The 11,986-nt window shown below is 45.1% G+C and overlaps 1 protein-coding gene across 1 annotated transcript; it reads right to left on the minus strand.

Annotated features, from left to right (window-relative positions):
* Positions 1-8,897: 8,897 nt before the first annotated feature.
* Positions 8,898-9,483, minus strand: LOC136161767 (NADH dehydrogenase [ubiquinone] 1 alpha subcomplex subunit 12). The gene has a single exon (XM_065926845.1). The coding sequence runs from the start codon at positions 9,433-9,435 to the stop codon at positions 8,998-9,000; it is 438 nt and encodes a 145-aa protein (XP_065782917.1). The 5' UTR covers positions 9,436-9,483; the 3' UTR covers positions 8,898-8,997.
* Positions 9,484-11,986: the final 2,503 nt, after the last annotated feature.

Consider the following 11,986-nt stretch of genomic DNA (forward strand, 5'->3'; position numbering starts at 1 on the left):
AAGCAACACCTACTTCAATAGGGTGGTATCAGTGTGTGGGAGCGCTAGGCACATACTGTGGCCCTGCCCTGCTCACACTCCCTAAGCATATCAGCCTCAGCTCTTGCCTCCAGGGAGCAGGGTCTGCCTCTGAAAGGCATGGCTGGCTGTATAAATTGACAGAGAAATTTTACTGTGGGCTAGAGCTGCGCAGGACTACCTCAAGAGCAGTATCCATCGTGGGCAGGTGTTAAAAAAGGGAAGATTCTGGAAGAAAAGGCAACCACCAAGTGGGGTGATTATGTCCTAGAGTAAATTGTTTCCAGCCGTGAACAACCCTCAGACCCTTTGTTCTACACAACTGGTCCTTGTCCTTGACTCTAAGATGTATCCTGACCCTCACACTTTTGTCTCACTACAGGGGTGGGGCCTGTGTCCCCAGGTTGGCGGAAATAAGTGGAGGGTCTTGCTGCTGTCTCAGAAAGTGGAGAATAATAGTAAAAGCAGCAGTAGCATTCATCCAACACTTGCTATGGGTTATTGTTTAGTTGCTAAGTCATATGAAACTCTTTGTGACCCCTCGGATTGTAGCCCATCAAGTTCCTCTGTTCATGCAATTTCTCAGGCAAGAGTACTGGGGTGGGTCATCACTTCCTTCTCCAGACCTCTGCTTTTAAATCACACACAAGTGAGCTACTGGTGAATGCTGATGTGGAATCAAAAAGGGAAAGGATTCAGCAGTCTAGGTCCTGATATTTCTCACAGGAAAGACATCTCCAACTCTACATTTTTTGTCACAAATTTTTTATCACAAATCTCATAGTCTATGCACTGAATACCAGTGAGATGGAAAGGAAAAACATAATTAACATAAAATGATACTTTTGGAAATCCCTGCAATACATAACACTTATTCTAAGAGTTTAATAAAATGGAAAATATAAAAACCTCCTAGTTTGGGTTACATTCTACTTATTATTTATTTACATTGTCTTATTTAACGCCTTTTTCTAAATGAACAATGCAAAGAAAGAGGAAAACAATAGAATGGGAAGAACTAGATATCTCTTCAAGAAAATTAGAGATGCGAAGGGAATATTTCATACAAAGATGGGCACAATAAGGAACAGAAACCATATGGACCGAACAGAAGCAGTAAATATTAAGAAGAGGTGGAAAGAATACACAGAAGAACTATACAAAAAAAAATCTTCATGACCCAGATAGCCACGATGGTGTGGCTCTGTAGATAGATCACTTATCTAAAGTCAGACACATTGGAGTGTGAAGCCGTGTGAGCCTTAGGAAGCATCACTACAAACAAAAGTAGTGATGATGATGAAATTTCAGATGAGCTATTTCAAATCCTAAAAGATGATGCTGTTAAAATGTTGCTCTCAATATGCCAGAAAATTTGGAAAACTTATCAGTGGCCACAGGACTGGAAAAGCTCAGTTTTCATTCCAATCCCAAAGAAAGGCAATGCCAAAGAATGTTCAAACTACCACACACACACACACACACACACACACAAAAATTGCACTCACTTTACATGTTAGCAAAGTAATGCCCAAAATTCTCCAAGCCAGGCTTCAACAGTACATGAACTGAGAACTTCCAGATATTCAAGCTGGATTTAGAAAAGGCAGAGGAACCAGAGATTAAATTGCCAACATCCACTGGATCATAGAAGAAGAAAGAGAATTCCAGAAAAACATCTACTTCTGCTTCATTGACTACATTAAAGCCTTTGTGTGGATCACAACAAAATGTGGAAAATTCTTAAAGAAATGAGAATACCAGACTACCTTACCTACCTCCTGCGAAACCTATATGCAGGTCAAGAAGCAACAGTTAGAACTAGACATGAAACAACAGACTGGTTCCAAATCGAGAAAGGAGTACATCAAGGCTGTATATTGTTTCCCCGCTTATTTAACTTATATGCAAAGTACATCATTAGAAACACTGGGCTGGAAGAAGCACAAGCTGGAATCAAGATTGCTGGGAGAAATATCAATAACCTCAGATATGGAGATGACACCACCCTTGTGGCAGGAAGTGAAGAGGAACTATTAAAGAAAGCGAGAGAGTGAAAAAGCTGGCTTAAAACTCAGAAAACGAAGATCATGGAATCCGGTCCCATCACTTCATTGCAAATAGATGGGGAAACAATGGAAACAGTGAGAGACTTTATTTTCTTGGGCTCCACAATCACTGCAGATGATGATTGCGGCCATGAATTCAAAGATATTTGCTCCTTGGAAGAAAAGTTAAGACCAACTTAGACAGCGTATTAGAAAGCAGAGACATTACTTTGCTGACAAAGGTCCATATAGTCAAAACAATGGTTTTTACAGTAGTCATGTATGGATGTGAGAGCTGGACCATAAAGAAAGCTAAACACCAAAGAATTGATGCTTTTGAACTGTAGTGTTGGAAAAGACTCTTGAGAGTCCCTTGGATTGCAAGGAGATCCAACCAGTCCATCCTAAAGATCAGTCCTGGGTGTTCACTGGAAGGGTTAATGCTGAGCTGAAGCCCCAATGCTTTGGCTAACTGATGCAAAGAGTTGACTCCTTAGCAAAGACCATGATGCTGGAAAAGATTGAAGGCATGAAGAGAAGGGGATGACAGAGGACGAGATGGTTGGACGGTATCACCGACTCAATGGACACGACTTTGAGCAATCTCTGGGAGATGATGAAGGACAGGAATCCTGGCATACTGCAGTCCATGGCGTCGCAAAGGGTGGGACACAACTGAGGAACTGAACAACAACAACAAAAATTGCACACCACTCCCTTTCAACCCCAGGTGGCAGGTATTATTCTTTCCACTATTCAGATGAGAAAAGTGAGACCTAGAATAGTGTGAGGGTGGATCTGGGATCCAAAACCAGTATGCTGGAGATAACAGAAAATCTGCAAAGTGGTCCGCACATATGCACATGTGTACACATGCTGATTATGATAATTCGTGGAGCCCAAAGAGGCAAAATTAAACCTTCTGTTAAGCTGCTGAGTGAGAGGGATTGAGGAAAGAGAGGTAAAAGCCCAAACGAGAGATTTGGGGGAAGGTCATGTATGTGAGTCACGAGAGTAGATATATGGAGGCTCTGCTGAATAACATATCTCACTGTGGGGAAATGTCTAAACTGCTCATCATTTATTTTCAGGGGGCTCTTCTAAGGTTTATACAGCTTTTCAATGCTCTTTGTGTGTCATACTTGAAATCTGTTGAATGCAGCTCTCTGGGGGAATTGTTTACACTGGAGCCACTCTCCAGATTTCTGTGGTGTTCAGTTGGTGCGGTACACCATGGACTGGGGCTGAGACCCGGGAGGGCTGGCCTGGATACACCTGGACTCTCACCATTGGCTCATGCTGTACCTGATTCTGGAACGTGCTCCTCCCTGCCTACCCAAATCCCATTCTGAAGCCCCCTTCTCCTGGTGTTCCTCATGGAACAGACATTTTCTGGGAGCCCTGTGGTGGATGCCGTGATGGCAGAGTTGACCAAGTTCTCCTTCCTTCCTGCATCAGCCCTAGGTATTCTCTGTTTCGTCTGAATTCCAAAGACAAATGATGTATCTGTAGCTTCCAAATTATCCTTTAGAAAGAATCCATCTCATCTAATTGTTCTTTGTTATCTGGAGGATCTCAGCTTGGTCTTCTTACAGGGATTATCAAACCAAGAAATCTGAAGCCCGGGTGTGTGCGTCTGTGTTTTCACAGCATCTATCACATGCTATGCAAATGAGACGGAAGGTGCCTACCAAGGAATTGCTGATGGATCGATGGACGGGATAGGTGGATTGGTGATGGATGAATTGATGGATGGATGGAACATAGCTGAAAGGCATGGAAAGGAACAATAGAGGAAGGGACAAGCCAACCAGGGAAGCAAAGCTAGAGCTTCAGTCTTCAGCTAATTCTGAATTCTACAGAATCTGCAATATATGTTTGGGATAAATCAGACTTTTAGTTTATGTTATTTTCCTTTCTGGCTCCTTTTGGGTACTTCTGTTAGTTCTCAGTGACTCCCCTGTCATGAAAAGGGAGGTAGGTATGAGAACAGAGATTCAAATACTCCTATAAGTGGACTATTTTGTGAGAGAAGGATTTGATGGGAAGGTATGGGGATAGTGAACACAGTAGAAACAGGAAGTTTGGATTACCTGGGGGTCTGAATTATCAGATTATCTGCATATCCCAAGAATTTAGGGAACTGAAAGTAGGAGGGTAGCGAGAGAAAAATAGCCCAGGAGAATCCCCATGGGGGAAACAATGGGGGCTACAACTTTAATAAATATTGGGAGTAGATATCCTAATTATGCATTTGGCTAGCTTGAAGAAACTTTGATCTTTTCTTTTACTTGTGGAGAACTTTTTAAACACGTTTTAAAAAATAATATTTCTTTATTTTTGGCTATGCTGTGTCTTTGCTGCTTTGCAGGCGTTCTCTAATTGTGGCACATGGGGGGTACTCTCCAATCATGGTGTGCTGGCCTCTCATTGCAGTGGCTTCTCTTGCTGCTGAGCACAGGCTCTAGGGTGTGCAGGCTTCAGTAGCTGCTGCTCATGCTCAGTAGCTGCAGCTCCAGGGCTCTAGAGCACAGGCTCAGTAGCTGTGGCACCCGGGCCCAGTCGCTCTACAACTGAATCAGGGGTTGAATCTGTATCTCCTGGATTAGCATGTGGATTCTTTACCACTGAGCCTCCAGGCCCACCAGCCCTTGGAATGTGTTCTTTGAATTACAACTTACTTGATTCAATCCCCTTCTCTATTATGTAGTTCCTGGCTGAGGGTTCCCTTAGTCTTTCTGCACCTTACAAGGATAAGGAATTTTTTTTTTTTTTTTTTTTTGGCACATGGGCATCATATCCCCCTGTTTCTAAGGAGTGTTCTCATTGATCATGGATGGGGGATGTGTTTGTATGGTGCAGAAGTGTCCATCTCGTCTCCTCACCTTGGCAGGACCACAGTAAATGTTTCTCAGCTCAGAAGTGCATCTCCCCATACCTTCTCCTCCACCTGCACCCACATACCTAGCCCTCCTAGGGCTCTGGGTTAGCAAACAGAATACAAATATTCGAACTGAGACATTAATGCCAGAAGAATTGTGTTTAATTGTTTGGAAAACAGGAGAAGCAAATGAAGGGTGTTAGAAAACGGCGTCTGGGCATGCTGCCCAAGTTTCCAAGAAGCCAACAGGGTGATGTAGATACATGTCAGCAAAGGTGAATAGTCGGTTTAGAACCAGATTCTCATCTGAGATGGAAATTGCAGCTGCTAATTAATAAGAGGTTGAGATCCGGGAAGCTGCCATCCTATTGTTGCCGCCTTTTCCCGAAGAGTGGCTGCCTCCAGGAACCGGGGGTGAGTGGGACTGACAGCTGACTGAGAGAGGGGAGTGGGCTTCATGCTCTCCGTTCTCCTGGTGGATTAGCCCTTGGCCTCATGCCTGAGCATATTTCTTATTGGACTTCCGGCACTGCTGAAGGGGTGAGTGCTTCTATTGGCACTTGGGGGCATAGGACTCCTTGCACTTGGGTAGAGGCTGGCAAGGCTCCTGGGTCTGCTGAGGAGGGGCTCAGCACTGCTTTGGTGGGAGGCAGCACTGCTTCGGTGGGGGGCAGCACGGCTGGGGTGGGGGGCAGCACTGCTTTGGTGGGGGGCAGCACTGCTTTGGTGGGGGGCAGCACGGCTGGGGTGGGGGGCAGCACTGCTTTGGTGGGGGGCAGCACGGTTGGGGCGGGGGGCAGCACTGCTTTGGTGGGGGGCAGCATGGCTGGGGCGGGGGGCAGCACTGCTTTGGTGGGGGGCAGCACGGCTGGGGCGGGGGGCAGCACTGCTTCGGTGGGGGGCAGCACGGCTGGGGTGGGGGGCAGCACTGCTTCGGTGGGGGGCAGCACAGCTGTGGGGGAGCACACTGCTTCTGCTTCTGCTGAGACATTCTGGGCCGGATGCGCGCTGGAAGCAGAAAGACACAGAAGTGAGGAAGGCTGGAGCCTTACTGGGAGAACCTCCTGCCTTGTTCACACCCACCCCGCTTTGACCTTGGCCTGGTGGCTTCACTGATTTAAGGTGTGTGTATGCATGTGTGTGTGTCCGTATTAATTGTAGCTACAGTTTGTAAGCCATTTCAAGGTTTTTTGTTTTTTGTTTTTTTGAGACAAACATGGGAGGAAAGAAGGAGAGATGGAAGGGAGGAAAAGGGGAGAAGAGAAAGGGAGAGAGGTAGAAGAAAACAAAGATGTAAAAAGGGAGAGAAAGAGGAGAGAGAAGTAGAGAGTAAGAAAGACAGTGAGAAGGAGAACAGAAAGCAATCCACTGCCACAGCAAAAATTGTAGACTATAGACCCAGATTTCCTGGGAGCTGAGTCTTGGCTAAACCATTAACCAGCTGCGTGAGTTTGAGCAAGTTGCTTAACTTCTTTGTCCTTTTCTTAAGGTCATTGGAAGCATTAAATGAATATATAAGAATCCATACAGACAAACACACATACTTACACACATAAATATGTATATACTCACAATATGTATATACACACACAAGAATCAGCACGTGATGAGTACTGTTGTAAGGATTTTGACTTATTAAATCAATTTCTAACAATTTAAAAAGGCTAACAAGGAGCATCTTAACCGCTCTCTAAGAGAATTCGTAGAAAACGGGAATCTAGAGACAAGGAGGACCTTTTAGCTCAGCGCTTAATTATAGTTGAGGAAAGCAAAACTCAGAGAGGGAAGTAATTGTTCCAGAAGCACTCTGCACAGGGGGCTGGAAGCAGCCATCCCTGGCTCTCAGAGCAGGACGTGGCCACGGCACCACATGGCCTTGGCCCTGCTGCTCTGAGCTCCCAGGGGCCTCTGCACCCCTGATCCCTAAGGAGTTCTCCTTCCCTGCATTTACCGTCCCCTGAAGGGCAGCTTTGCCCCTGAGCTGATTTCCTCCTTTTCATTTTACCCAGCCCTGCTCAGCACCTGGCCACACACAAACTCACACCTCACAGGCCTCCAGTAGCCTCAGGCATGGGCCTCTCGGCAGACCCTCCTCTCCCATCTCAACCCAACTTCTAGTACCCTTCAGCTGTTGACTGGCAGCCCTAGATAGGTTGGTCTGAAATGATACGCAGGTGAGAGATGCCCAAATGAGGCCTCTCTGACCAACCACCCAAATCTGTGGCCTCAGTTCCCAGCAGAGTTGGGACCATGTGGAGCCAGGCTTCCAGGAGAGGTGCTCCTTTGTCAGACTTACCTTTGCTCACTAGCTGCTGGAGTGTGGGGATGCTGAAGGATGCTGTGGGATGCTCTGAGCCTGTCCACCTTTTATACATCTCGAATCCCTGTCTGAGGCCATGAGGTGGCCTAGGATTGGGGCGTCCTAATTAGGCCCTAGTCACAGTAGAATGTACCTTCCTCAAATTCCAGGTTTTAGTCACCTCCTAGGCTGGCAACTTCCCCCTTGGTTTGGCGGGACTTGGGGATGACGGTACCTTCACTCTGGCCCTTGCCCCACCTTCTCATCACTTTACAAGGCCTGGCTGCCTCGGATTTTCAAACCCACTCGTGACTTTTGACTTAGAACCTTGGCATCTGGGATGGTCCCAAGGAAGCATTTAGGACAGTGCTGGGTGTGCGGGGGTGTGAGGGCAGTGTTCCGAGATGCTCCGGTTGATGGAGTGAGGGGTGGGCCAGGCAGGGTGCACAGAAGAGCGTTAGGGAAGTGACAACTGAGGGGTGAGCGGCTCTCTGGGAAACTCATTAAACTCATTATAGTTCTGAACTTGACTTAACCTGGGCTCAGAACCACATTCAGCCTGAACTGGTGAGAAAACAGGGCAAGTGGCTTTGGTTTTTCACCTTTGGTAATACACGGGAAAAAATGGGGGCTGCAGCCCTCTGGCCTACCCACCACTGAGGAAACCATTATGTTTCATTAAGAGAAACTGGGTAGTAACAATAAACAGAACCTATCTCTTTATCCTTTTACATATGTATAAAAGGGTTCTCAGGGTTCTCAGGAAAATGATTATCACGAGGTAGAGAAGGTGGGGAAGCTGAGAAGCATTGATTTGGAATGAGCTGCTGCAGAGTCACCTGGGCTGGCTCCTGAATTCTAAGCTCCTAGGGCTTTAGTCCTGATTCTTCTTCCCCATTCCAGTTAGAGATTCCAGGATGAAGAGGGATGACACAGAGCACAAACATGGATAATTCTCATATCTGACAAAGGAACATATCTTTAAAAAATCCCCAAATAGGGTTCAGACTGGAGCTCTGATCTTCACCAGTTGGATGACCTTGGGCACTTAGTATCTTTGAGCCTCACTTTCCTCACTTGCTAAAGAGGATAACACCATCCTCTTTTTGTTTGCTTTTTTTCATAGAAATGTATTTTATTTTAAATATAGAGGTGTGTACTTGTCAATCTCAAACTCCCAATCTATCCCTTCCCCCACCCCACCCTTTCCCTCTGGTAGTCATAAATTCATTTTCTACGTCTGTGAGTGTTTCTGTTTAGTAAGTAAGTTCATTTGTGTCATCTTTTTCAGATTCTGCATATAAGTGTTATAGTTTCTCTGATTTACCTCACTTAGTATGATGACTTCCAGGTCCACCTCTGTTGCTGCAAATGGCATTATTCATTCTTTTTAGTGACTGAGTAATATTCCAATTGTATACATGTATATATTGTGTATATATATATACATTGTATGTGCCACATCTTCTTTACTCATTCATCTGTTAACAGTTAGGTTGCCCCCACATCTTGTCCATTGCAAACAGTGCCACGATGAACATGGCGGTGCATGTATTCTTTTGAACTATGTTTTTTTTTTTTTTCTGGACATTCATGCCCAAGAGTGAGACTGTTGTATCCTAATGGTAGTTCTATTTTCAGTTTGTTTTTTTTTTTTTTTCCTAATCAAATAACTTTAATCAAGTTAACAGTAAGCAGTACAATTATAGGAAAAGCCCCATATTTTACATGTAAATTGCTTTTCGTTGTCTTTACTTGTAAGGTGTTGAAGGTGGGACCCACTCCTGAATCTTCTTTCTAGTGGTGGAATAAGGTACATACTGTTGTGGAGTGCCACTCAGATTGAATTTATGGTTTGTCCAAATGAATTTACGAGCAGTAGGTGGTTTTACTGTTGGAGGATCATCAGTCATACAGTGAAGCCAACGATGCCACTCAGGGGGCACCATGCTTCCATCCACATCCCAGAATGTGTTTTTGCCATTCATTTCAGTAGTATATATAACCCATCGGTGACGGCCAAAAAACTGCTTGTTGTCTTCATAGTATTTATTTCCATATTTGTCTTCTCCCACTAACGTGCCAACCCTCACATCATTTGCCCTGAACAAAACTCGAAGATAGCCGCGGAGGCCACCGTGGCCGCTGACCTGCTGCAGCCCGCGCTTCAGGACCTGCAACAACTCCATCTTGTCCTGCAGGCCCCGCCTCCCCGGCGCGCCGCGGAAAACCCACCGGCGGAACCAGCCACTCGGCGGTAGGGAGCCGACGAAAGTTCCCAAGCACGCGCGGCAGGCGGAGTTGGTTTTGCGCATGCGCCGGTATGGAGCGCCCTCCTGCGGCCTCCGCCCGTTTTCCAGAGAAGATGCTGCTGCTGCTAAGTCGCTTCAGTCGTGTCCGACTCTGTGCGACCCCAGAGAGGGCGGCAGCCCACCAGACTCCGCCGTCCCTGGGATTCTCCAGGCAAGAACCCTGGAGTGGGTTGCCGTTTCCTTCTCCAATGCATGAAAATGAAAAGTGGAAGTGAAGTCGCTCAGGCGTGTCCGACTCTTCGCGACCCCATGCACTGCAGCCTACCAGGCTCCTCCGTCCATGGGATTTTCCAGGCAAGAGTACTGGAGTGGGTTGCCATTGCCTTCTCCGTATTTTCAGTTTTTTAATGAACCTCCATACTGTTCTCCATAGTGTCTGTACCAATTTACATTCCCACCAGCAGTGTAGGAGGGTTATGCTTTCTCCACACCCTCTCCAGCATTTACTGTTTGCAGATTTGTTGATGATGGCCATTCTGACTGTATGAAGTTACTATCTCATTGTAGTTTTGATTTGCATTTTTCTAATAGAAATGCTGCACATCTTTTCATGTGTCTTTTGGCCATCTGTATGCCTTCTTTGGAGAAATATCCTTTTAGGTCTTCTACCCATTTTTTAATCATGCTGTTTGTTTTGATATTGAGCTCCATGAGCTGTTTATTTTGGTTATTAATCCCTTGTTGGTCACATCATTTGCAAACATTTTATCCAATTTTGTGAGTTGTCTTTTGGTTTTGTTTATGGTTTCCTTTGCTGTGCAAAGGACTTTGAGTTTAAATAGGTCTCATTTATTTATTTTTGTTTTTATTTCCATTCTTTTTGAGGTAGATCAAAAAAGATCTTGCTGTGATTTCTGTCAGAGAGTGTCTGCCTATATTTTCCTCTAAGAGTTTTACAGTATCCAGTCTTACATTTAAGGCTTTAATCCATTTTAAGTTGATTTTTGTGTATGGTGTTAAAGAATATTCTAATTTCATTTTTTCACATGTATCTGTCCAGTTTTCCCAGCACCATGTATTGAAAGGATGGTCTTTCCTATGTTTTATAGTCTTGCCTTCTTTGTCATAGGTTAATTGGCCATAGGTGTGTGGGTTTATTTCTGGGTTTTCTATCCTGTTCCATTGATCTATATTTCTGTTTTTGTGTCAGTACCATACTGTTTTGATGACTGTAGCTTTGTAGTATTGTCTGAAGTCTGGGAGCCTGAATGTCAGTAGCAGTAAAGGTTATAATGGCAACATATGTAAAGTATATGCATAGTGTTTGATGCTAAATAAGTGCTCAGCAAATGTTGAACACTTCATCAAGTAGGGCTATGAAGACTAGGACAAAATATACTCTCAGAAGTAAGGAGTAGGCTGTTACAACATTTGAAGGCAAGTAGAGGCACTTGCTACCAGTGTCATAAGGCCTCAACTGGAAGGAATGAAAATAGGCAAGCTAGTCCTGAGGATGGTACATTTCTTGTCTCAGACTTGGAATTTAGCCACAGTTTTGCTGAAAGTCTTAGAATATCCATAAGTCTTGGGAAGTCACATTGCAATGCTACAAGGAAATGAAATCTAACACAGGCTTGGAAATCAATGGTTTCTCACCCTGGGACTCACTGAGAGGGCGGGCTATGCATGGGTGAGGCACTGAGGGAGACTCTGAAGAATCCAGGTCTTCCCAGGAGAAGAATCCCTTCTGCCTGGTGTCATTCTGATGGAAGCAACCCCAGATAGCCTTGGAGAGGGATTTCAGCTCGGGTCCCTAGGGGCAGAGAAGAAAGGTCATGTGGAGTGGCTACCCTGGGATAACCATTAATTCGTCAAGAAGTAGGATGCTCACACCATGTACTGGGTGCTACCCCTGTGTTGGAAATGGTGGTGAATAAGGAAAACCACACCCTTGCTGGTCGCTACCCTGCTTCACATTCTGTTCTCCCCCTTCTCCTTCCAACTCTTTAGTATTTTTCAACTGTTTGATTTGGGTTAGCTGAATAACTCAAATTCAAGTGTTACAGTAACCATGACTGCATAACTAGAGAAACTGTGAACATCATCTAATCCATGAGTTTGGGGTGGTATATCCCGTCAATATTTTCCTGTATTGGGCCCCCACTAACCAGATCAGAATTTTTTGTGCTGGAGTCAGCTATCTCAAGAATGCATTACATATTATAGCTTCTACCACCAGAGAGCAGAAGGAATGGGTAATCCAGAAGAGACAGATAAAACTAAATGCTTATCCTGAGCATTTGGAATGGTATTATTCACTGACTTTCATTAGTATCATTCTTTCTTTCTACAAGCCTCTGTCTCTCATGGACACAGGCACACACACACACACACACACACACACACACACACACACACACACTCACACATACACATGTGAGCCTCTCACATACTCTAGCACTGGGTGTTTGTGGGGCATAAAACCAGT

The sequence above is a fragment of the Muntiacus reevesi genome, chromosome 1 (assembly GCF_963930625.1).
Source record: "Muntiacus reevesi chromosome 1, mMunRee1.1, whole genome shotgun sequence".
Classification (NCBI taxonomy): domain Eukaryota; kingdom Metazoa; phylum Chordata; class Mammalia; order Artiodactyla; family Cervidae; genus Muntiacus; species Muntiacus reevesi.